This window comes from Tenrec ecaudatus, chromosome 1 (genome assembly GCF_050624435.1).
Source record: "Tenrec ecaudatus isolate mTenEca1 chromosome 1, mTenEca1.hap1, whole genome shotgun sequence".
NCBI lineage: Eukaryota > Metazoa > Chordata > Mammalia > Afrosoricida > Tenrecidae > Tenrec > Tenrec ecaudatus.
The window spans coordinates 165778739-165804007 of NC_134530.1; the positions used below are offsets into that span (position 1 = coordinate 165778739).

The window sequence follows — 25269 nt, forward strand, 5'->3', positions numbered from 1 at the left end:
CCACTGCGAATGGCCTTCTTGGGTAGGTCACCTAGACCACGGAGGAGTAGGGCAGGTCCTCAGTGTGACTTGTGAAGAGACCAGACACACACGTGCACACACACACGCATACACAAAGACATCATGTGAGGCTCATCTACAAGCCCAGGGACCCAGGGACGGCCAGTGCTACCTACGAGGAAGGACAGCGCACAGCCCAAACCCCGATTTGGATGTTCAGCCACCAGAACTGTGAGAAAAGACATCTCTGTTCTCCAAAAACCACCCACTGGGGGCATTTCTGTAGCAACAGCTCTAGGTAACTAAGACACCGAGCTGTCCCCTCCTCAGTCTCCTGACATGCAAGCTGGGGTCCCCCTGGGAACACGTTCTTCCTTGCTTTTTTCCACTGGACCCTCGCCCAGCCTGCTCCATCTCCCCCAGCCTCCCGACTCAGGAAATGGTGCAAGGGAGTGGCCAGGGCTGGGCCGCACACAGCGGCCTTGTGTGGCGCCCTGAATGAGATCACTTCATGTCACATCACCGCTTCCTCTGAACAGAGATAGGGAGATTCAGGAATAGATTTGGGATCTGCCGCTTGGGGGAGGGGGAGGGGGAGGGGAGATAGCAAGAAGAAGGTCTAGGAAGTCCTTTCACTTCTGTTCCTGCGGGGGGGGGGGGGGGGGCACAGCACGGGACGGGAAGGGTTACCTCACACACCACCACAGATGTCTCTTGCCCCCTCCTCGGAGGGTGTTACCCCCACTGATCACACTACTCTCTTGTCCGTGTGACCCTCTGGGAGTGCCGTGGGACAGGGGAACATAATATGTCAGAGATTGATCAAAACTCAGAGGCTCATTTTTTTAGGGCCAGAGTCACTCTGAAAAGTCTGCCTGGTTTTCTGGCTCGGAAGGTCCCTGGGGGTCAAGAAGGGGTTTGCTTCCGCCAAGATGATGACCGACAATGTCCAGAGCAGTTTACTCTACATGGGGACAGTCCTCCTCTCCAGCACCAGGGGGTCTCCGAAGTCACAAATCAACAGCAGACACAGAGTCAACCACCAAGGGAGGCACGAGAGCGCTGCCGCCTTCGTGAGCCACGTGGCTGTGGGAACTTGCCGCGTGCGCTCTTTGGGGCCTTGGAAGCCTCTGTGAATGTGAATGATCACACTGACCTCTGAGGATGCTGAACAACCGGAGAATCGTATAAAGAAGGCAATGCATACTGTGCTCGGCACACATCAGCTAATCAATCGGTGGCTCCCATTTGTGTCCGAATGCTTGTTATTTAGAAGCAGAGAGAAGGCCGGACCTGGAGAAATGGAACTGGAGAGAGGGAAGTCCAAGACAGAAGTAGGAAGAGACATGATCAGATGGTGACCCCACTGTTCTGTGTACTGAAAAAGCAAAAACCCCAAGCTCACTGCCATCCAGTCAGTGCGGGGTAGAAGCCCCTGTGAGTTTCCAAGGCTGCAGCTCTTGGCAGGGGTAGAAAGCCGCTGCCTCCTCCTGAGCCTGGTGGGTTCAGAAAAACGGCTGACCCTGCGGTGAGCCGCCCAACTCGCCAACGAGACGACACCAGGGCTCCCGGTGTCTTAAAACAGAGAATGAACAATCAGCCCATGGGCTGACAACAAGAATGCCCAAAACCAAGTCCCCCGCTACCGGGTCCATGCACCACCCTCAGGGTTTCCAAAGCTGAACTCTCTGTGGAAACATGACCACATCTCCCTCCCTCCCTCCCTCACGGGGAGGTCCGCACCGCTGAGCCAGCAGGGCCCCCACACAACTGGGGAGAGGACTGAGGATCATCAACAACCCTCTGATGGAAACCACCGCCCACAACCAGAGTCAGAGCAAGCAGGAGCAGCTCCTCCATGGTTAGGGACCCTGCTGGAACCTCACGAAGCTGTCCTTCCCCAAGAGAAACCCAAACTCACTGCCCGCGACTCATGGTGACCCCACAGGGCAGGGTAGAACCCCTGTGGGTTTCCGAGACTGTAGCTCTTAACGGGAGTCGAAAGCCTCTCTTTTCTCTTACAGAGCAGCTGGTGGTCTTGAACTCCTGACTGTGGACAGTACTCCTCTTTCCAAGAGAAAGGAGGGTTAGAAGGAGTTGTGCTGATGCAGAGCAGGGGCTGGCGAGCCACAGCCCACGGGCCCAGCTTGTCCTGCTACCTTTTTTTTTTAATGGTTGGAGAAAAGAGAAGAAGAAAGGAGGAGGAGGAGGAGGAAGAGGAAGAGGAGGTGGAGGAGGAGGAGGAGAAGAAGAAGATTCTGTGACACACAAAAACTTATATGCAATTCCAGTGCTAGTGTCCATAAAGTTGTTTTGGAACGCTGCCACCCCCGCTCATTTCCATATTGCCAGTCTATTTTAGAGCTGGAACAGCAAGCTTGGATAGTTGCCACAGACACTGGATGGCCCACGAGGCCCAAAATATTTGCTAGCAGGCTTTACAGAGCAGTTTGCAGACTCCGGCTAGAGAGCAGGCTCAAGACAGCACAAAGGAAGGAGGAAAGAAAGCATCCCAGGGAGGGACACTGGGACTCCCTGCATCTAGAGGGGAGGGGACACTGAACACACCAGCACACCCGTGTCCTAAGTTGGAAGGCAAGTCAGAGCAAGCTGTATCAAACTCGAGTATCAAAGTGTGATGTCATGGCTTCGCTGTGCCGCCTCCTGTCGGTTCCCCACTTGCGCTTCTGCAGGAGGGGCTTCTCCATCGCTGACTCTTCCCTGAAGAAGCCTACATTCTTCGATGGACGCCCTTTTACACACCAGTTTGGGCATCCTCGAGGGACCTCCCTTCACATGACTTTTCAACGTTCTCCGAGTTTGGGGAGCAAAAGGAAGCCTGGGTGGAGGGGTAAGGCTTCCCCGCAAAATCCTCCTGGGACAGCCCTGGCAGCCCTGAAAGAAAGAGCAGGCGCGCTCCTGATGGGAGAAATCCCGTACCCAGACCGCCCCGGCCCGTGTCTCACCAATGGGATTCATGATTTTCTTAAAACTTCTTCCTAACGTGCCCACTCCCCCCATGGTCCCGCGTCCTTCACGAAAACCTACCGGGTTATGCCTTTGACATCCCCTCAAGCTGTCGCCATATCTGACATTGTGAGCCGACATTTCCGCCTTGCATTGAGCGGCCCGGCAGATCCCTTGGAAGCCACTGTGGTTCGGACCTTGTTCATAAAGCAGCCTGAGGGGACTCAGATGGGTGGGTGGCTGAGAGGCCTGGTCTTTAGTTGCCCACGGATGGCAGAGACATAGTCACACCTGCTTTGTTTACCATAAGCCTGTGCGGGTATGAGCTGGAACGACAGTAGCAACAATTTTTGACTTAGCCACTGATCATCTGAAACTTCCAGAGGGATGCGAGCTCATTCGGAGTGCCTACATCGGCCGATCTCAGCCTTTCACAGGGGTCGCCCGATCCGGAACAATTGCAAAATGACAGCGATGAAGTAGCAACGAGAATAATGTGATGGATGGGGGGGGGTCACCCCCACACGAGGAACGGTATGAAAGGGTGGCAGAATCAGAAAGGTGAAGACCACGGGGCTCCAGGATCCTGGGCGGCTCTTTCCCCAGACCTCAGTGTCCTCATTCTCCACACGAAGCAGCAGCAGTGCCCGCGGCTGCACAGCTGAGTGAGGGGTAGCTTAGCTGAGTTTCCAAAGCAGACCCATGGCACTTGCAGCCTGACTCCTCTCCTAGAATGGGGCGCAAGCTCCAGGAAACCCGGCAGCATTGCTTTTCATCGGCCACTCCCCTCTCCCCCTCCCCTGCTTCCAAAAGGGGGTGGGCATGGGTTCCGATGAAATCGGAGTCCCCCTGGCTGGTGCAAATGACCCACGTGCTGGGCTGCAAGCAAGGCCTGCCATCTACGCGTGAACAAACCAGCCATGGAAAGCCGCGGGGAGCTCCGTGCGTCAGATCAACGGCCTCCAGGATGGTACTCCCTCTGTCAGGAGAAGAGTCCACTCCCGTGGAGAAGTGGCATCTCAGAAACCCACACAGGCTGTTCTGCTCCGTCCTACAGGGCCACTGGGAGTGGGCATCGACTCGACGGAGGTGAGTTTTGGTTTGTTTCTGACTCTGTAGGCAGCCCTGGGGGCAATATGTGTAGACGCTGCGTGGTTTTCACTCACCGCATGTAGCTTAGGAAACACTACGGGGCCACTCTGCTCTGCGGCTCTCTGAGTCAAAATCCACAGGTCACACACCACCACTCCCTCTGTTATCTTAGGAACCTGAATGAGGCCCAGAGAGCTGGCAGGGCTCTGGGTGTGTTTGCTGCCAGCAAACATTGCGGGTAGGAACAAACAGGTGCTGCAGACCAGAGACAAAGCTGGCTGTCTTCTTTTGCAGCCTGGGAGGCTGCTGGCTCTGGTTCTAGGGTCCTAAATCTTCCCCAAAGGTCTCCATTGGGGAGACCCAAAGGAAACAGACTGTGAAGACTGAGGAGGCAGAGAGACCAGATGTCATGACCTGCTGGCTTTCCCCCATTCTCCTGGCCCAGGGAGGACAGGGTCATAGAAAACCCTTTGATGGGTCAAAATTTAACCTACCACCTCTTCACATGTAGAGTAAACTATTAATCCAACAGTGCCCAGCAAAGAGGACCCAAGCAGGGATTCCCTCTTCCTCCTCTGAAGAAGGCCTCAGGAACCACAGTTCCTCCCCAAGACCCCATGCCATGGCAGGGGCTAGCGCTCTGGTCTCTAAGACCTCCTGCCTTGCCCCTCGGCCTGCCTTGCCCACCTCTAGGCTCCGCATCTGCCAGGAGCCCCAGAGATCTCACTTCCTCTGACTTTCCTGACAATGGAGAGGACCACAGTGCCCCAAGGCAAAGGGGTACACAGGACGCCTTCATTCGAGCACCCTTGAGCACAGAGAGGGGGACTCAGAAGGGTCTGTGTATGGACAGTGGAGGGGGTGTGGGGAGCACCTCTTCCCCCCCTAGTAGTACGAGGGGCTCCACAAATCGTGTGAGGGAAGTTCTATTGCGTGTGCATTCTATTTTCCACCATCTTTTTGAAGCCTCCTCATGCGGGCACATGCCATCTGCCCAGATCAGATCCTGGGGGGGCTATTGAGACTTCCCGGGGCCCACAGGCCAGAGCCACCTGTGTTGGTACTTCAGTCTGAAGTTCTGTGCTGGACAGAGTCTGGTCTCCCCACACCCGTTCTACAAAGCCAGGAGGGAGGCAGACATGATGAACCCCACTCTGAATCACCCCCTAGTAGACTAAGCTCTCAAGTCAGGAATTTTGCCAGCTTTGGGTTTCCAAGTGTGACCATTTAATGAACGTATTTATTTATAACGAGTTTGGAAATCAAATCCAGGGGTTCAGCCCTCGTCCATCCTTTCTGCTGCACCCAATTGCTGTATGCTGCCAGGATCCTGGCCTCCAGCCAGGCTGGCTTGTGGGGGTCACAGGAGAAAGGGGCGTCCCTTCCGACTACCTGCTGGTCTCAGGGTGGTATTCCTGGGTGCTATGCCAGCGGGGGTGGGGGGTTATTAGAAAGGACCTGAAGTTCAAAGGACACACCTGCGAAGACTTTAGTCACCGTGACCCGGGGAATTAACCCATAGGTTCCCAGGGAGCAGTGCTGGGGCAGGGAGCCGACTGATGGGTGCAGTCCTCTAGACTCTGGAAGGCTTTGACCCTCCAGAGTGAGTTGTTGACCCTGCAGAATGCCCAGTCCACACCCAAGGCTGAAGGGAACAGTGTTAGCTACAAGAGGAAGGGGCCCTGGGTGAATTAGGACCCCCCAGTGCACCCTTCTTCTTGCCTATGCCTCTCAAACACATAAAGGGAGGGAGAGAGAGAGAGAGAGAGAGAGAGAGAGAGAGAGAGAGAGAGAGAGAGAGAGAGAGAGAGAGAGAGAGAGAGAGACCAATATAACGATATAACGGGCTTTGGCGTTAGATGAACTTGAGTCCGAAGCCCAGCCATCCAATTTGCCTCCTCGTCATGTGGGGGTAGCTCAATGAAGTGGCTCCTCTGAGCCTTCTCTGCACTGCAGGGTTGTGGCACATAAACTACGCGGTGTGGGAAAGAATGTGCGAAAAAGGCTTAGCAGCAGTTGCCTTACAAGCCAGCGTTCATGAGCCCATGATTGTGATTCCCTGCTTGCACACGCGCGCACACACACGCACACACACGCACACACACACACACACACACACACACACTGCCTAGTTGACCATGGGCGCTCAATGCCGGGGGCTCTTGAGGAGCTATCAGGCTTGGCTATCCTGTGGGTGCTGAAAATGTCCATTCTTGGGGTAGGACCTGAACCCAGGGCAGGGGAAGAGGTAGACTCACCAGATCTGGAAGGTACCCCACAGTGGGGAGACCTGCGCCTGCCCTCGGTTGCTGGCTTCAGTACTGGAAGAGGATCTGCTTCAGGTGGCCCCTGTACCTCTTCAGCCCGGTCTTCAATGGGGGAGCCTCTCCTGGCCCTTAAAGGGGACCTGCTCATGCTCCAGAAGTTTGCCAAGAAGGAGCCACTCGCTCCATTCCTGCCTGCTGCCTCTCCAGCTCCTCCCTCCCTTCCCTCCCCCTCCTACTTCTAACACCCCAGCTTGCTTTGCCCAGGCCTTTAACCCTGTCCCTGCAATACCAGCCAAGGGTGGATGAGGGCACACCTGGATGCCCCCCCCCCCCATGTGGACCACTCCCGGAACAAAGGGCAGCCACAGGATCCAGGCCGGTGTGGAGGCAGGCACAGGAAGTCCGCTGGAGCCAGTCTGAAGGGAGAGGTTGTGGGAACCTGACATCCTGGGGGAAACGCCACCTTCCTTCCAGTGGGGACCCACAGACACAGGACGAAGAGGAGAAAGAGCAGGCACCGGAAGAAGACCCCTAGTGGGAAGCCCAGAGCGAGGTCCTCCTCTGGCTAGGGTGCTCCTTCCTCCTCTTCTACACAGGAATGCAAAACTGCTGGCTGGTCCCTTTAAGGGGCAGGTTGCAGCCGCCCAGGGAGGAGGCAAGATCTCATGTTTTTGGTGGTGAAAGTACCAGGAGGAGCTAAACGGAGCCTTAGTCAACAGGAACAGGGGTGACCAAGCAACTCAGCAGACACACACACCCTCCTGGCTTGTTGTGGATACCAGGCTGCCGGACATTTGGCCAACTTCCCACCTCTCCCCCCACAACAGCTCTGGGTGTAGGAGGGCTGGGGAGCCCTGCCTCACCCTCACTGCTTCTCGGGGCAGAGGACAGCCTTGGCAGACACTGGTCTCACTGAGGCACCAGGGTGTCAGAGAGTAGGGTGCTGGGGAGCCCTGTGGTTTCAGGGTGACCACATATTGGAAGGCCTGAGGCTGTTCTGCCTATCCCAAGGCAACAGGAGATGTAATCAATTAGCTTCAGATTTTTTCACGTGTAAAATGGAGGTGTTCACACTGGCCCTCAAGTGCCTGCTGCTGAGATGTGTGGAAAGAGCAGCGTGGTTGGCCCAGGCTGTGTGACCTCAGATCAGCCACTTACCTCCTGAATCTGACCTTTATTAAACAAGGGGTTATGCTAGGCAATCTCTGCTCCAGCCTGGGGGCGGTGGGGGTGATGCTGCTGCTGGTGGTGCCTGCAGGGGTGGTGTGGTGCTGTGGGGGTGGTGGTGGTAATGGTCTGGCTGAGGGCGGTGGTGTGGTGGCATCACATCGAGTTGGGGGTTGACTTTAGGGGAGCTAACAATAAAGGTCTATCCTTACTCTTTTTTTCCCCCCTTACTCTTAAAGTGCATTCCGGGTGAGAGGAAGAGGGCAGCTGCTTCCAGATGTGACTAGATGCCCACTCCTACCTGGCGGGGCCCTCAACCACGTGAGGTACAGGTGATGGTGGTTGTCTTATCTCATCAGAACATAGCCTCACCTTACTGATAGACCGCCCTCTAATTATACCACCACGCTCTGATGACGTAGTGGTTACAGTTGGGCTGCAATCAGAAAGGTCGGCGGTTCAAAACCACCAGCTGCTCCCTGTGAGAAAGTCACGGCTTCTACTTCTGTACAGACTTAGTGTCAGAAACCCGCAGGGGCAGTTCTACTCCATCCCTATAGGCTCACTGTGAGTCGGCATCAACTCGATGGCAGGGAGTTTTTTGAGTTAATTAAACGTCATCATTGTCCAGTTGAGGACATGGCTTCAGAGCAGTGGAGTGTTTCAGACCCTGTCCCCCTCTGTGGTCAGCGCCCTTTCCGTGACCCAAGCTGCCTTCTCAGGGGGTGCAGCCGTGACCTTTCCCTGTCATTTCACCAAATGTTACACTTCTCTGCTTCTTGGAAATGCGCACACCACTTCTTACTTACTCTCTCCTGGTAAGGTCCCAAAGGCTAGCATCAGGTGGCGGATGTCCAGGTACCTGGTGCCTCCTAGTACCGGGCTGGATGTGTGAGTGAGGAGATGTCAGCTGCAGGTTTGGGTGTGGGAGGCCGGAGGGCTGGCTTCTGGGGGAGGAGGGATATGGAGCATGTTGGCACCTGAGTTGTGTGTGCATGGCCCGTTAGGGAAGAGCCCCTCAGCTGGTGCCCCATCTCCCCTTGCAGACCGGCCCACAGGCCTGCGTGTAGTTCCCTAGGGTGGGTCTCGTTAGAGTAAGGAGTGCCCTCCCTCTGCCACCCACCCTGCCAGTAAATAGCCCAGGGAGTTGGAGAGTTCAACCCCAATTATTCCAGCTAAGTCTCCCTGTCTATAGATGTTAGAGGCTCTTATATTCTCCAAGGAGCCCTGGTATCGTAGTGGTTATGATTTGGGCTATCGACTGCAAGGTTAGCAGTTCAAAACCACCAACAGCTCCATGGGAGAAAGATGAGGCTTTCTATTCCCATAAAGATTGGTAGTCTCAGAAACCCACGGGGGCAGGTCTACACTGTCTGTAGGGCCACTGTGGGTTGGCATGGACTCAATGGCAGGGAGGTTTGGGTTTTTTGCCCTTAGCACCACGATTGAAGGGACACTCTGAGGAAGCTGATCCTTGAGATGAGACACCTGAATCTGACTTTCAAAGTGCCTTTGAGGGAGCACTGCTGGCATAGAGCAGTGGTTCTCAACCTCGCTCAGGCCGCGACCCTTTCACACAGTTCCTCATGTGGTGGTGATCCCAACCATCACATGATTTTTGTTGCTGCTTCATTGCTTTAATTTTGTGATTGTTATGAATAGGGCGACCCCTGAAAAAGGGTTGTTTAATCTCCAAAGGGGTGGCGACCCCCAGGTTGAGAACCAGGTGTAGTGGTTGCACTCTGCCTTGCGATCTGCAATTTCAGCAGTTTGAAACCACCAACCTCTTATGGGGAGAAAGGAGAGGCTTTCCAACTCCCGTAGACAGTCTCACAATCTTGGAAACTCACAGGGGCGGCTCTACCCTGTCCTGTAGGGTCACTGTGAGCTTGACATCGACTTGATGGCAGTGAGTTTTGAGTTTTAAGACAGCCCTAGGGCCCCCGTGGCATCATGGTTAGTTACACACGGGGCTGCGATGTGTAAAGTCAGCATTTTGAAACCACCAGCCGCTTCTTGAGAGAGAGACAAGGCTTCCTAGTCCCACAAACAGTATACAGCCTCAGGAAGGGGCAGGGGCAATTCTACCCTGTCCTATAGGGTCACTATGAGTCGGCATTGACTCCATAACAGCGAACTTGAGTTTGTGTGAGGGGTGGTGGGAAAGGTCAGTGGGTTGAAGCGGGAGAACGCTGTGCGGTCTCCCGTCCAATGGACAGCGGATGGTGAGTCACCGTCAACTCATAGGCAGGGGTTTTTCACGTTGCTTCTTTCATCATCCGTGTCAGCTCATGTCCGCCTCCCCCTCCTACAGCCTCCTCCCAAGGCATGTCGGGTGACCCTCCCCCAGCTGCTGGGAACCAGTTCCCTGCCAGGGGGCAGACTGAGCTCGCTCGCTTCTTCTAATACCTTCTGGACTTAGAAAGTTTATCCTGCCCCCTAAACCAGCACCCTCCTCTGCTAGTTAACTCGTTGTGTTTTGTGTCGCAGGCTCCAGAGCTGGGAAGGGGGCGCTTCCTCTTCTAAAGTCCTAGCGATCCAGTAGGAACCCCTGTGGCACAATGGGCTGAGCACTGGACTTCCAACCACCAGGTTGGTGGTTTGTATTCACCAGCCCTTCTGCAGGAGAAAGATGAGGCTGTGGGCTTCATTTACAGCCTAGCACACCCCATGGAGCAGGGCCATGCTGTCCCACAGGCTTGTGGGATGGCATTGGGTTTGGTGGGTTTGGTTTGGGTTAGGGAACAAGCCGGGAGTCCTGGTGCAGTGGTTCAATCTTTAACTGCTGATTCCAAGGTCAGCAGTTCAAATCCACCAGTGGCTCTGCAGGTGAAAAGATTATGGCCTTGGGAGCCCGATGGGATGGCCCTACTCTGCCTGACAGCGTCACTAAGAGTCAGGATGGACTTGTCAGCAATTGATGGTCTGGGTTAGAGATCCCGTCCGCACCCCATCCAGCTAGCTCCCTGTGCCTTCTCTGCGCCTGCCCTCCACGCCAAGCTCGGACTCACTGCGTGGCGCTCTACTCCGTCCTCCACCAAGACAATGAATAAAAGCACGTCCATGCATCCTCCTTGCCCTCTGACCTGGCCAGTCCTGGGGTGTCCGAGCTGCAGGCCTTGGAAGAGCGAGGCGAGCTGGCGGAGGGCTACTCCATTGGGAGCGTCCCGCTGTCTCCAGGTCCTTTTCATGGTGCTGAGAGGGAAAGGTTAAACCGGTCAGGCAGGGGAGATGGGGGAGCGGAGTCTCAACTGGATCGCTCGGTGGCCCGAACAAAGCCGGTGTTTGTTGGGTTTTCCTCCCGCCAGGAGGCTGTCCCCGGACCACGGCATTCCTGGGTTGTCCCCAGTTGCTGCAGCAGCAAAAGCTGACAGCGCCAGGGACTGCCTTCTGCACAGGCCACGTGCAGGGCGCCTCCTCTGCCAGGCTGTCTCCCCACTGCCGGTTCCCCACTGCCGCGACAGTGTGAGCTCAAAAGCCGGAACCTGGCAGGAGTTTCTCAAGGACGGTCAGTAACTAGACCAGACTTCACACCGGTACTTCTCTGGCAGCGGAGAGGGAAGGGAGGTGGAGGGAAGACCTGGTCATTGATCGGAATGAGCTTCGAGCAAGGGGTCAAACCAAGGCAGTTACAAAGGGGGTGGCTACCTTTCTGGGACCCGAACAGTGCATCAGACTGGTTCCTGACCAAACACTGGTACAGCCCCAAAGACTTTAAAAATTTACATCTGGGTGATCCAGAACTGTAAGAGTGAGGAGTCCACGGCCTGTGAAGTGTAATGAACCCAGCCAAAGCCTGAGGGCGACACTGGACTACAGACACACATCAGTTCCCCTGGCACAGTTGACTTTGACTGCCGGTCACGTGATTTGGTTGCTATGTAACATGCACGCTGCCCTGGTTTCCCATGACCAAGAGGAAGCTTCTAGCAGGGTACCAGTTCACTCACACTTTCAAAATGTGGGGCTGTTACTAGTGTTGCGTCAGTCAGCCTTGACTGGAGTGGGCTGAACAGGACCCAGGCCCCTAGCACAGCGACAGGGGCTCAAGCCTCCCCTGCCCCAGCCCGCCCGCCAACAGTCCCTTGTTCCCACTCAGGTGCTGGGGGTGGAAAAAACACAAGTCAGTGTGGCATCTGTTTTTATTTTTATTAGAAAACTCCATTCGGTAGTTGCTTCCCTAGCCCAGTCCCGTAGCTTTCATTTCATTCACCCCCCTCTGAGAGGGGGTGACGGGGGGAGGGTTGGCGGGGGGGGTGGTGGTGTGTCAGGCAGTTTCTGAAGGGCTCCCTCCTGGGCCCCTGAGAGTTCACCTTGCCAACAGTCCCTCTCACAGCCCCTCCCTGGGGCCCCCAAAGGCCCTCTGGGGTCAAGGGTGTTGCCAATGGCATTCCTGTTGTTTGGCTTCAGGATGGAACCAGTGGCGCTCAGCCCCCGGCCTGCTCCTTCACTCTGGCTGAGAGCCAGCCGACGGGAGCCAGGAGGAGAGATTGCGTGTGGAGTCTGGAAAGCACCTGGATTTCTTGGGAAGAGAGGGGTGTGGAAGCCTCTCAGTTCTTCTTGGTCTTGGGGGTGTCGTATTTCCTTTTGCTGGAGTACCACAGCAGCAGGGGGATGCCGATGGAGGGAAGGGTCATGACCCCGAAGGCTGCCCAGTCCAGCTGCAGGGAAAAATAAAGGCCTTGATGAGAAGTCTGGATCAGGGCACTGGGGAGGAATGGGTCTGGTGAGGCAGGGGACTGTCCAGTCCCGGCTTCACACAGAACCGGGCAGGAAGGGTCCTCTCTGACCACTCTGACTCCAGCCAGAGCGGTTCTCTAAAGACCCAACCATCACGCGTGCCGGGAGACCAATGCAGATGGGAAGAGAAGCCGCTCTCTTCCCAACCATTTTTGAGAAAGGAGCTGCCCAGCCACTCTGCCCTGATGGTGCCCAAGCTCTAACCCGGGCCCTCTCTTCCTCTGCCTCCCGTTACCGCCCCTAACCGTGCCAGCTGGCCGTGGCTGGGCTGCGCCATGCTTTCTGGTCACCTCGGCGCTTCTTCCTCTTCGTAGAACGCCTGCCCTTCCACCAGCCTCTTTGGTGAATGCGTACCTCCTCCCAGAAGCCACCCACCCCCCACCAACCACTAAAGACCAGGTGAGACGGGCCTGCTCTGTGCTCTTAGCGCCTCATACACAACCCAGCCCATTACTTGTTCCGACTCCTTACTGGCCATCAAGAGGTGCTTGAGGACAACTCACTGTCATCAAGGACATTCTGACCCACAGAACAAAGTAGAGCTGCCCCTGGGCTTCTGACACTGTAACTCTTCCCCACGACATTTACTAAAAACCAGACTAATGGTTTTGTGCTCCAATATCATTGTGGTTCGGTGCTGACTGCCACAAAATGGAATTCATTGGCAGGGACTCTTCACAACTGCATTCTGGACTGAGATAAAAAGGTCCACAGAGATGGCGGCCAAGACAGAACTATTTCAGACACTGGCGATGAATACTTGCTGGAAACTGAAGCTGGACATCATTTAGTGACATCAGCTTCATGGAAGCGGAGTATCAGAGGCAAAAGGGTGCCATCTGACCACAAGAAAGCCTTTCATATTTCCCAATTAATCAATCACCAGAAACGAACAGCTTGCTCTTAACAAGCAGAATGTTAAGGTCCATTCAATCTGAGTATAGTATATCCTTCTGAGTCTATCACTGCAGATGGGTGGAGGGACGGGAACCAGGTTCTTCATATCGTGCATTCACATGCGATGCCACATCTTCATATGTCATCACCTTTCTTTCAGATAAATGGAGTGACCCGCAGCAGGGCCACGTAGATAAGGAGGTTCCGTATGGAGGAGATCATGACCTTGAGCATCTTCTATTTCCTCAGGGTGTACGGCCCTCGATCCAAAACATCAGACCTCGGCTTTAGCAACTCCTAACTGGGCATCTAGTGCTTCTCCTGAGACTGTTAACTCTTTACGGGAATAAAAAGCCTCATATTTCTCCCACGAAGCAGCCAGTGGTTTCAAACTGCTGGCCTTGTAGGAACAAGCCCTGTGTATAACCCAATATGCCACCAGGGCTCCTTTTAATGGCAAGGACTTCAGAATTTCACTGAAGGAACAAATGAATCTCATCATTCTAGAGGTTAAGAAAATCTCTACAAATTCTCGCCTAGTTTAGCTCACAACACAAGTTGGGTTGTTAACTACAATGTCAGCAGTTCGAAGCCACCAGCTGCTCCCTGGCAGAAAGATGGGCTTTCTACTCCTGTAAAGAGGTAACAGCCTTGGAAACTCCAGGGGCAGTTCTACACTACCCTGCACACTACCCTGTTGGCATCAACTCGGTGGCAATGAGTTGACGGTTCCCAAGCCCTTTGAATTTAGCCATGTAGTTTTTTAAACCTCAAGATAGCTCCAAGCCTCTTAGATGGGGGTTCGTCTCAGGGCCTAGTAGAAAGAAAGGCCAGTATTTCGGTTCTGGCAATTCTGATCTCACAGCTCATGACGTCAGAGTTCCTGTGGGGATTTTCTAGCTGTCTTTGTAATACATCCAGAAACACAGACACAGACAGAGCTGGCCCAAGAACCCAAAAAATCTTCCCAGACCTGGGGAAGATTAGGGAGGGCATTGCGAAACTTACAAAGTGGGGTGAGAATCTCCGGTCAAACTCTCGCTGGGCCAGGATGCCTCCCTGCCCAGGGGCACTGGTAAAGCCAATCTGAAAAGGGGGGAAAAAAAGGGTATTAAGGCAAGATGCAAACTCATCTAATTCAGGAAAGGAGTCTCCACCAGCCAACATATTATAAGCACTGGATCCTTAGTTCCCACAGGCCCACGAGAGCTTCAAGGCGGGAAGCAGACATGTTAGGAGGTACAGATGAAGGCAAGGAGTGTAGTAAAGAGTCTGAGGCACTTCTGTGGAATGACGACACGAGGAGCATCCATGACACCAGGCAAGGCAGGGATGGAGCTGGGGCGAAGAGTCAAGTCCTTCCCCCTTGGCCACTCTGAAGAGCGGGAAGTGGCTCCTCCTCTGGCCTCAGCAGGCCACTTGTACACTAGCCGCCCTGCTCCTCTGTCAGGTGCACAGTCTCCTCCTGCCCCTCCCAGGGCTGCGAGGAGGCAGAAATGAAGGCCTCCCTGCGTGGGCAGGAGGAGAGGAGGGTCAGCCTTCGTCCTGGACAGGAGGCCGGGAGTCAGGAGCACACAGCAGACAGCTGCGTCCTAGGGCGGCAATGTCGCCTCTGACTCCTGTCTGTCAACTCATCAGCTGCCCTGAGAGCATTGAGACTGCTTCCGCTGGCAACACCGACACAAGCTGGGAAAACATAGCTGGGAGATGCGTTTAGGTTTCCACATGATCCCAAATAAATGAGGAAAGGTAACTTAATGCTGTTTTTATTATAAACTTAGGCACGGTATGAATTGCTAGTGAATCTTAGCTTTCTCTGGATTCTGCGGCTGTCACGGCCCTTACCACTGTGCAGGCCGAAAGCTCATTCGCAAGGTCTCTCGGGGCCGTTGTAAACCCAAGCCCGAAGCTTTTGGAGGGTCTTCTTAATCTCTCAGGCTCCCCCAGAGCTGAGCACACTACACGGGCTCAGGAAACATCTGTTGGCCTTTGCATCGGTGAGTCAGGAGACTCGCCTTCTACCGAGCGTCTCTGCTAGATGCAGATGCAGGGAAGCTACGCCAAAGCCTTGGCCTCCGGGAATTTATCACTGGACCAGAGTGAAGATTGGCATCTGAGAAAGAAAACTGCAGAAGGTAGTAAGGCATTAGATGTTCAAGTGCCACAGAGCGTCTGTGCTATCGAAGCGCCGATGCGGTCGGTGAGTGTGTGCGGAAGCCAGACCAGGCGGTGCGGTGCGAAGCTGGGCCTTGGGGAGGCTGTGGATGGAGTGGAGGCGAGAGCTTCAAACGGGGCAGAAGGCAGAGGGAGCACTGAGAGGGGAGGGGAGGAGCGTGGCCAGGAGCTCGGCCTCTTCAGGGCAGAGGGTCTCAGTGGGTCTCTCTGTGTGGGAAACTGACACTGAGGGACATATGACTGGGACTATATTCCCTGATAACAGGGAATCTGGAAAGCTAGTATTATTCCACCGTAGGAAAGTCACCACTTTGGTAAGTTAGAGATAAAGTCCAAGTACATTATCCTACTTTGAATATCACTCCCACAGATCCTCCCCTAACAGCATTGCTGCCTTAAAGCGAGCACATGGGTGATCCTGTCTTCCTGAAGAAGCAGACATTCTTTGGTCATTCCCTCCCTGCCATGGCACCCATCCCTGCTGTCTTCCCCCAGTGCAGGCATTAGATTTCCTCCCCTGTGAGCTCAGGGACTTTACTATGGTTACCACTCACCTTGTGTGATGTATGTAACTTCTGAATATGCAGGTCTTATGGCTACCTATAAATATCCCCAGACAGTAAAGACTCCCTCTCTGTGTGGGCCTGGCTGCTGAGATCATGGCTGTCCTGGAGGTGAACATGCGACCATACAATGTGTTGGACTCCTTTATTTTACTCTCTCCTCTCTTCTACGACTTTACTATGATGTTTATATATTATAACCTTACAAAAAACAGATATTATAACCTTACAATTGCGCCTACGGACCCCCCGGTTGTTAGAGGCTGGTTCACTCTGACAAACGATGCCCTTCATGGAGCTGTGGGAGCCTCCTCCGCAGTGGAAGAAAGCTGGCAAGGCTGCAGCAAATCGCAGGACGACTGGAGACTGGACAGTGTGCTGCGACAGGAAAAGCTCAGCCCCACTGGGTTGTTGTTAGGGGCCACTGAGTCAGTTCCAATTCATAGAGACCCCATGCACAACAGGAAAACACTGCCGGCCTGTGCCATCCTCCGATGGTTCCTGTGTTGGAGCCCATGGCTGCAGCCATGGGGTCGACCCATCTCCTGGAGGGCCTTCCTCCTTTTCACCCCCTCCCACCTCAGTAAGCAGGATGTCTCTCCTGCCATCCTTGCCTCCAAGGAGCATTTTGGGCATACTTCTTCAAAGACCATTTGTTTGTCCTTTGAGCAGTCCATGGTCCTTTCAATATTCTTTGCAAGCACAATTCACATGCATCGATTCTTCTGTCTTCCTTATGCATCTTTCACATGCATACGAGGCAATGGAGAATACCATGGCTGGGTCAGGCACACCTTAGTCCTCAGAGTGACATCCTTGTCTCTCAATACTCTAAAAAGGTCTTGTCCAACAGATTTACCTAATGCAATGTGTCCTTTGATGTCTTGACTGATGCTTCCATGAGCAATGACTGGGGATCCAAACAAGACCAAATTCATGACACCTTCCATCTTTTCCCACTTATCATGCCACCTACTGGTCCAGGGTCAGTATTTTGGTCTTCTTTACATCGATTTGTCATCCATACTGCAGGTTGCAATCCTTGATCTTCATCAGGATCCTTGATCAGCAAGTCCTCCTCACTTTCAGCAAGCCAGGTTGTCATCTGCTTATCAAAGATTGTTAATAAGCCTTCCTCCAATCTTGATGCCACCTTCTTCTACAACTCTGATGCACACCTTTTCTGATAGCAAACCATGCAGTATTTCCTCTTCCTGTTCATACAACTACCTCTCGATCCAGTTTCACAATGAAGTGCTCTGGAATTCCCATTTGTATTAGTCGGGTACTTTAGAGAAACAAATCCACAGAAATCATGTGTAAGAGAGTTTTATATAAAGGGTAAGTGCACATCAAGAAAACATCCCAACCCACTGCTGTCCAATCCCCCAAATCCAACATTAACCCATATGTCCAACACCAATCCACAAAGTTCTCCTCCATCTCACAAAACACATGCAATGATGCCAACTGCAGGAGGAAAGCCGAGTCAGTGAACGTGTAAGCATCTCAGTGCTGGCAGGGGTCTCCACACGGCTGCTCCAGCACCCAGGACTGCACCGGGGTAGGTCCATGTGGCTTCTCCTTGGGGGATGTCTTGCAGGAAATCAGCCTTGCAAGCTGAAGCAGGGAACTGCTAAGGCAGCTGCACTGTGGTCCAACCATCACAAGGCCAGAGATCCAACAACTAGAAAGGTGAGGCTCACTGAGCCATGTATCCTTCTGCCCTTCAACTAACCCCACGTTTATCAGCCAGGTTGGCACAATAAACTCACTCACCATTCTTTTCGAGTTTATGCTTAGTCATGATCCACATGGCTGAATGCCTTGGCAGCGTCAATGAGACACAAACATCTTTCTGGTGTTCTCTGCTTTCAGCCTAGATCCATCTGACATCCTCTTCCGAATCCACCCTGAACCTCTGGCCACTCTCTATCAATGCACTTCTGTAACCATTACTGGATGATCCTCAGCAAAATTTTACTTGCATGTCGTATTAATGCTATTGTTCTAAAACCTGGACACTCTGTTGGGTCACCTTTCTTTGGAATTGGTATAAATATGGATCTCTCCCAGTTAGTTGGCCAGGTCTTCCAAATTTCCTGGCATGGCTGAGCGTTTCCAGAGCTTCCTCAGCTTGTTGAAACATTTCGATTGGTATTCGATCAATTCCTGGAGTCCTTTTCTTCCCTCAGCACCAATGGTGGTTGTATTTTTTCAGCATCATGGGATCTTGCTCATGTTACCTCCTGAAATGACAGAATGTTGCCTAGTTCTGTGTGGTACAGTGACTGTGTATTCTTTCATCTTTTGATGCTCCCCTGCATTATTCAATATTGCGCCCATAGAATCTTTGAAGACCGCAACTTGAAGCTTAACTTTCTCCATTTCTTTCCGTTTCAGATATGCCGACCGTGTTCTTCCTTTTTGGTTTTCTAACTCTCGGTCCTTGCTCATCTCATTAGACTATTTGACTTCGTCTTCTCAAGCTGTCCTTGATGTTTTCTAGTCAGCATGTGACTTCGTCCCTTTTCCCACTTGCATTAGCTAAGCTATGATTAACAGCAACTTTCAGAATCTCTTCAGGCATCCACTTTGATTTTTTCTCTCTCCTCTTCTTAATGACCTTTGCATTCTTCATGAATGATTTCTCTTGATGTCTTCCCACAGCTTATCAGGTCTTCTGTTATTAGTGTCTAATGCATCAAATGTTTTTGAGATGCTCTTGAAATTCAGGTGGGATATATTCAAGGTTGCATTTTGGCTCTCTGGACTTGTTTTGATTTCTTCCAGCTTTAACACGAATTTCCTCCTATGAAAGCAATTGATGGTCTGTCCCACCATCAGCCCCTGGCCTGGGTTTAGCTGCTGATACTGAGCTGCTCCATCATCTGGTCCCACACATGTAGTCAACTTGATTTCTGTGTATTCCATATGAGGAAGTCCATGTCTATCATTGCCTTTTGTGTTGCAAAAAGGTGTTTGCAATAACAAGTCATTGGTATCGCAAATCCCATCACACGATCTCCTGCTTTGTTTCTATCACCAAGGCCATATTTTCCAACTACTGCTTCTTCTTCTTTGTATCCAACTTTTGCATTCCAATGAGCAATGCCTTTTGATTGCACATTTGGACGATTTCCAACTAAAGTTGTTGGTAGAATTCTTCAATTTCTTCAACAGTAGCTTTTGTGGTTGGTGCAAAAATTTGAATAATAGTTGTATTACTTAGATTTTTTTAGGGCAGATAGATAGAATTCTATCACAGGCAGCACTGGACTTCACGATGGATTTAGCAAGATCCTGTCTGCCATTGAATGCAATGTCATTCCTCCTAATTGTGCTACTCCTGGCAGAGTAAATCATTATTTTCTGATTCAAAATGACCAATACCAGTCCACTGAAGGTCACAAATGCCTAGGATATTGAACTTTAAGCATTACAATTCATTTTTGACAATTTCCAATTTTCCTATGTTCATACTTTGCACATGCCAAGTTCTGATCATTAGTAGAGTTTTGCAGCTGTTTCTCTTTACCTTGAATCATGTCCTGTCAGCAAATGATGATCCCAAAAGTTCCACCCCCACCAGTTTCACCTCATTCACATTACATGGTCTTTGCCTCTCTGAGGAAGCAGCTCCTCCTCAGTCACATTTCTAGTGGCCTTGGACCCAAGGGACCCATCCTCCAGCACACTCTCCAGCAATTCTCTGCTTCCCTTCATTAGCCCTTCCATATCTGACCACGTTCCAAATCTATGCATACAGTTGTCAGCAGCTACTTCCTATAAGGCAGGCAGCCGATTCCTTCGTCGTCTGGCCTTAGTCTGGAAGCTCTACTGAAACCTGTCCACTTTGGGTGACCCTGCTGGCATTTGAGTTACCAGTGTCCAGCTTCCAGCAGCACACAGGCCACTAAGGGGCAACAAACCGGCAGACAAGTGGTGGCAGCCTCAAGGTGGCAGCAGAAATGTCCAAGCAAGGGTTCAACGCAGGGACTAGGGACCGTCATCAAAGACAGGGATACTGCAGATGGGCAGCAAGGGCACCCCCAGACGACGAGGCAGACAGGGACGAGGAGCAGGCCATGGCACGCCCCTTTCACCCAGCACAGCGCTCTGCTGGGGCGCCACGCTTCCTTTCTTCACCCAGTTCCCGTCAATCCAGTCAATCTCTACAAATGTTGTGGGCGTTTTAGGAATGATCTGCCAGCTTTGAAGGGAAGATCTATGGAAATTGGGCTGGGTCAGGGTACTCAGGAGTTCTGAGCCCCATTCTGCCGGGAAGTTGGGCAACTCACCACAACAGGTCCTTCCTCCTGGGCAAGGTACGTGATGGTTGCTGAGGTGAAATTGAAGTAGCCAGCCTTCAGAGGGCGCAGGACCACGGTGTGGGAGACGTTGCTAGCACTACCCAAGAGTTAAGGATGGGAAAGGGCACCAAGAAATAAAGCTCAGCTTATAACCACCCTGCACAACAGCCTTCAGTTTGTGGACAGTGACAGGACAGCTGCCAATACACGGTGATTCCACGCTTTCAATCCTCTGCAGTAATGAAAAAAACATAGACCTTTATGCTTTTGGGAGTTGAAAGTTCGGGGTTTACTGCCATGTCATCTTAGCCCTAACTTAAGGGGCCTGTGACACACTAAGTACCAAGGTTTCTAAAGTAAATTTTCAAACCTGTGTGTTTTATGGATGAAAAGTAATTGTCACTGAAGATGACAGAAAGCTTTCATTGGCAACAACTGAGGGAAGTTACTGAAAATATAAAAAGACAAGAGAAAAGGGTGCACACCAAAAAAACTATTTCGTTCAGAAGGGTAAACAACACAGCTACTTCAGCATATGCAAAGAGTAACTGGTAGTTCAGAATAAGAGGCTCCTTGAATAATTAAAAAAGGCACCTTGGTTGGGTAGGATTACAAGTTGGGCTGTGAATTGCAAGGTCAGCTGTTAGAACCCATCCGTCTCTCTATGAGAGAAACACGGGGCATTCTACTCCCATAAAGAGTTACAGTCTCCTTATAATTTATAATTTACCAAAGGGCCATGGGAGGGGGCAGGGAGAGGGAGGTAAAAAAGAGGAGCTGACACCAAGGGGTCAATAAAAAGTAAATAAATGTATAGACCATAGTGATGGCAACATATGTACAGTATGCTGGATACAATTGTGTATGGATTGTTACAAGAGCTGTAGGAGCCCTCAATAAAATGTTTTCAAAAAAGAAAAAAATTAAAAAGAGTTACAATCTGTGTGTGTGTAACTGTGAATAAAGAGTTACTTATAAGGGCAGTTCTACCCTGTCCTATAGGGTCTCTATGAGTCAGCATCCACTCTGTGGCAGTGATTTTCTCTCAATAATTAGAAACAAAAAAGATATGAAAGGACCACCAGGTCCGAGTCAGCATCCAGATGAATTTTTTAAAGCATCTAATATCCCTGTTTAGCCACAAACATTTTCACAAGTGTCTGCATCCCCTCTGTGTGCTTCACAGCCTCAAACCTGGGCGGCAGCAACCACCTCCTCCGGTTTCTCCTAGAGCTCCCTCACCTGACGTCCACGTCTCTGGCTCCTCAAAGCCGGACCCACGGCCGCAGAAGGACCGTGGCAGTGAGACTGCTTGGAGAGACCTTGCTGCTGTGTTGGCAACCTTCCCTCCCTGCCACCAGCCTCCGTCACCCAGTGCCAAGAGGATACGGGGCAATCCGGTCCCACTTGACACTCAGCATTCCAGAGACAATGCCAAAGTCTTCTGGGGGGAAGGAATCATCCGATAATTCCACGTCCAACGCAGCACTAGAAAAAAAGGAGGTGGCAAGGTTAGTCAGCAATGGGCACACCATCAGAACCACTGAAAGCTCCAACCGAGCCCCCTGTCCTCACAGCAAGACCTGCAGAGCCCAGAGCCCTGCTCCACAGGAACTTGGATTTGGCGCACAGAAGAATCCTGCCCAAGGACTAGCTGCTATGGCTCAGGACACCAACCCACTTAACTCCCTAGAAAGGAAGGGCCCAAACCTGCTCTCACCTCAATTTCGCCTCATATACGAGGAGGCTTTACACAGTCTTTCTTTTTTTATTGGGAGTTAATACATGTCATTCCACAGTTCGGTCACATCAAGCAATCTTGTATAATTGCTACCACAATCAGTTCCCAAACCCAGTTTTCTGAAAAATTCTATTCTCATTCATTTTCATTTCCCACCAGCTTTCTGAAGTCTCTCGTCTGTGTGTAGAGAGGGGGAGGAGGAGCAAGATGTGTGAGGAAGAGAATCCCAAAGGGAGAGAAATAAATAAAGGCAACAGAAACGCCCACTGGTCCAAGAAAGAAAGGAGGCTGGCGCTTTACACCCTGGAGGTAACCACAGGGTGGGCAAACTCCATCTAGCTGGCATCACGCTGACTACCTGGTTCTTGGAAGCTGGCCATGTTGTTAAGTGAGGAGTGTGTCTATTTTCTGTCTTAGAAACTTTCTCTCCCTGTTATGCCATGATTCATATTTCTTCTTGACGCCGAAGCTCTTCCAGCCCCCAAAGGGTAAGTGTCTTCTCCTTTCAAGTGTCCTATATTAATGCATGATAGATAGTTGATATTGAAAGTCTCCCCAGAAGAAACACCAGCCACCATGATGCCCCTTGTTCCAGATGAGGAATCTAGGAATCCAAAATAGGGCCCAACCTGGAGCTGCAGGGCCTCAGACCCTTACTGTGGCAGAACCAGGGAGCAAAGGTCAAAGTTTAGGCAGGGCTTGAGAGGAGCCCATGACCTCTTGCCCTGGGACTACATTTCCCAGAACTCTTTGCCACCCCTATGGAAGTTCCAGGGCACCTCATGCAAGAGCCAGACAAAGTTTGATGTGCATGCTGTGGGCAAGAAAACTCCTCGGGTCACACCAGCTGGGTTACTATTTCTTCCCCCTAGGAGCTCTAAATAAAAGCTCTTGTGGTTGCCCTTGCTTTCCAAAAAGTCAATCTCTTGACAAGAACTTAATTCGGGGAGCATTACCTTGAGCCGACATTATAGATGTTGTACTGCAGCGTCAGGTCTCGGCCCTCCACAGCGTATCTGTTCAACAGCGACTTGGAGGCCAAGAGCCTGGCCCCCTCCTCCGCTGCAGTGACAGCCAATAGAGCCAGCACCACAAAGGCCAGCGACTTCATCTGCGGAGGGCAAAGCCACGCGCGCACTTAGTGCGAGTGGACGAATCCCCCAGGTGGGCCGGCGGCGCTCTGCTCCAGGTCCTGGAGCTCCTCTGAGCAGCGAGCAGAGAACAGAGCCACCTGCAAGACGCCCCTCCCGCTGTGCCCTGCAGCTCGGGCGAAGCCATCTAGGGCCACCCTGTCTCCTGCGGGTCCGCGGCCCGAGATGTCCTCCGAGGGGCCGCCTGCGGCCAGCTCGGGCTTTCCCTGGGTCCCAGCTGCGAGCCTCACACAGCCTAGTCCGGGACTGCAGTGTCCCCGCCCCACGGGGGACCCGCCGCGCTCGCCGGGCCCACTCCCCGGTTTCTCCAGGGACCCCATTCATCCTGACCGCCCAGAGTCCCTGGGGGCTCAGTCTCTCCTGCCGTCAAGCTTACACGTCACCCATGGGCGCCCCCTCCCCCAGCCAACACCCAGCCGTCGGGTGAGTTACGAGCACTAGACAGCCCCCTCTCGCCTGGATCTCCATTGTCTAGGCGGTCATCACACGCACCCCGAAAACCTTGCAGCAGCCACCAAGACCGGAAAGGAGCGTCAGCATCCGAAAGACCGGAAATGAGTTGTAGCCGGAAACGTGGAGGCTGGGCCAGAGGCCTTGTGGGAGTTGTAGTCCCGGCGGGGCGAGCTTCGTCTTTCCCGGTGAAGCGCGGCCCGCCTGCATCCGGAACAGCTGGAAAGCCAGCCTGCCTGGTTCTGCATCTGCGCGCCTTTCTTGTTCTGCCCTCTGCAGGCCCTTTCTACCCGCTTGCTCTTTCTCAGTTCGGTGCTCTGGGAAACTAATAAACCTGGAGATTTGGGTCATCTATAGAATGTCGAGAGAACTAGGCAAACTAAGGAAAGCTACCAGCATTCCTTCTATTCCCGGGTGGCAAACTTCAAAGTCTCCTAGAATTCAGTAAGTCATCCAACCCTGAGCTTTATTGCAAAGCCCTTTGAAATACAATAATAATCATAATTTGAGATATTTCCCCGCTATTCCCTCTATCTCCACTTCTCTTCACGCTATTAGCCTGGGCTGGCTTTCTGCAGGAGCCTGGATTGGGTTTTTCGCTGCACTTCTAAATCAGCGACCAGACAGAGTTCTTCAAGCAGAGTCTGGCGGCAGGCCTCCCATGGAGGCATGGACTGTGGATTAGGCACACATGAGCTCTAGTCCGCTTTGTCTCTTGCCTGGCAAGCAACTTTGAGGCAAGTGCACTTGTTTGTAAAAAGTCTTGGTTGCCAAATCTGTAAAGCAGGGTCGTATTTGTATGGTTCACAGGCCTTTGGAGGAGCAAATAAACTCTTAGTACCAGGCACCTGTGTGTACTATCACAACTATCACTACGGCAGGTTATTGTTCTCTGTCTCCATTGTAGTTCAGTTGTTGTGGGTTCAAATACATGCCAGCCACTAGAATGTCTTGAAATTCAGAAGTCTTTTATTTGGTTATAACCGGACTGTGAGAATCTAATTGCAACTCTTTGATTGCAGTCCTGAGTGGAGGTTTCAGTGAGTTTATAAAGCCAAAAACTCATTTATCGTTTATTATGGACTTTCCTATAGAGTGAGCAGGTATGACAAAAGCAGAAAGCAAAATTAATGTTGTTATTCTTTAGAATTAGTGAGCGTTACAGGGTATAGCGTTGATTATAGCATCCTGGTTAATAAAATAAGAATAGTAATATCCTGGTTACAACATCAAAAGGAACAATATTATTAATTAGAATGTTCTGATCTGGAGAACATGCGTACATTCTAAAATCAATCCCTAGTGGGACATTCTGAGATGGGAGGGGGAGGAGGCAAGTCTTCCAGCATTTACGAAGATGGCACTACAGTGGCTTGTGCCAGTCTGTCTCACAGTAAACTGCCAATTTCAGGAATCTGCCAAGCATTCAAGTGGGATTCATAAGAGGATATAGAGGGGGGGAACCCCACTCCCATAAAGAAATTGTTGCTAATATCAGATGGATCTTGGCTGAAAGCAGAGAATACCAGAAAGACGTTGAACTGTGTCTTGTTAAGAGTGTGTGGGTTTGGGGTAGCAAATGATGACTAGTGTTGACAAGAAAGGGAATTTGTCATAGCTTCTCGGCCTGTTGGCTAAGACCAAGTGAAGAAGGAATTTGTCATAGCTTCTCGGCCTGTTGGCTAAGATCAAGTGGAAAAGGAATTTGTCATATCTTCTTGGCCTGTTGGCTAAGATCAAGTGGAG

The 25269-nt window shown here is 52.0% G+C and overlaps 1 protein-coding gene across 2 annotated transcripts; it reads right to left on the bottom strand.

Annotated features, from left to right (window-relative positions):
- Positions 1–11621: 11621 nt before the first annotated feature.
- SSR2 (signal sequence receptor subunit 2) lies at positions 11622–23718 on the bottom strand. 2 transcript variants are annotated; one of them, XM_075563129.1, is made up of 6 exons: positions 23566–23718; positions 22879–23033; positions 21571–21669; positions 20170–20278; positions 14139–14216; positions 11622–12154 (listed from the first exon to the last, which is right to left on the bottom strand). In XM_075563129.1, exons 1-6 carry the CDS (start codon positions 23611–23613, stop codon positions 12044–12046), a joined length of 600 nt encoding a protein of 199 aa, XP_075419244.1. In that variant the 5' UTR covers positions 23614–23718; the 3' UTR covers positions 11622–12043. The 2 variants fall into 2 exon arrangements, with proteins under 2 accessions (XP_075419244.1, XP_075419252.1); XM_075563137.1 differs by having other exon boundaries at positions 23530–23620.
- Between the last annotated feature and the right edge of the window lie 1551 nt (positions 23719–25269).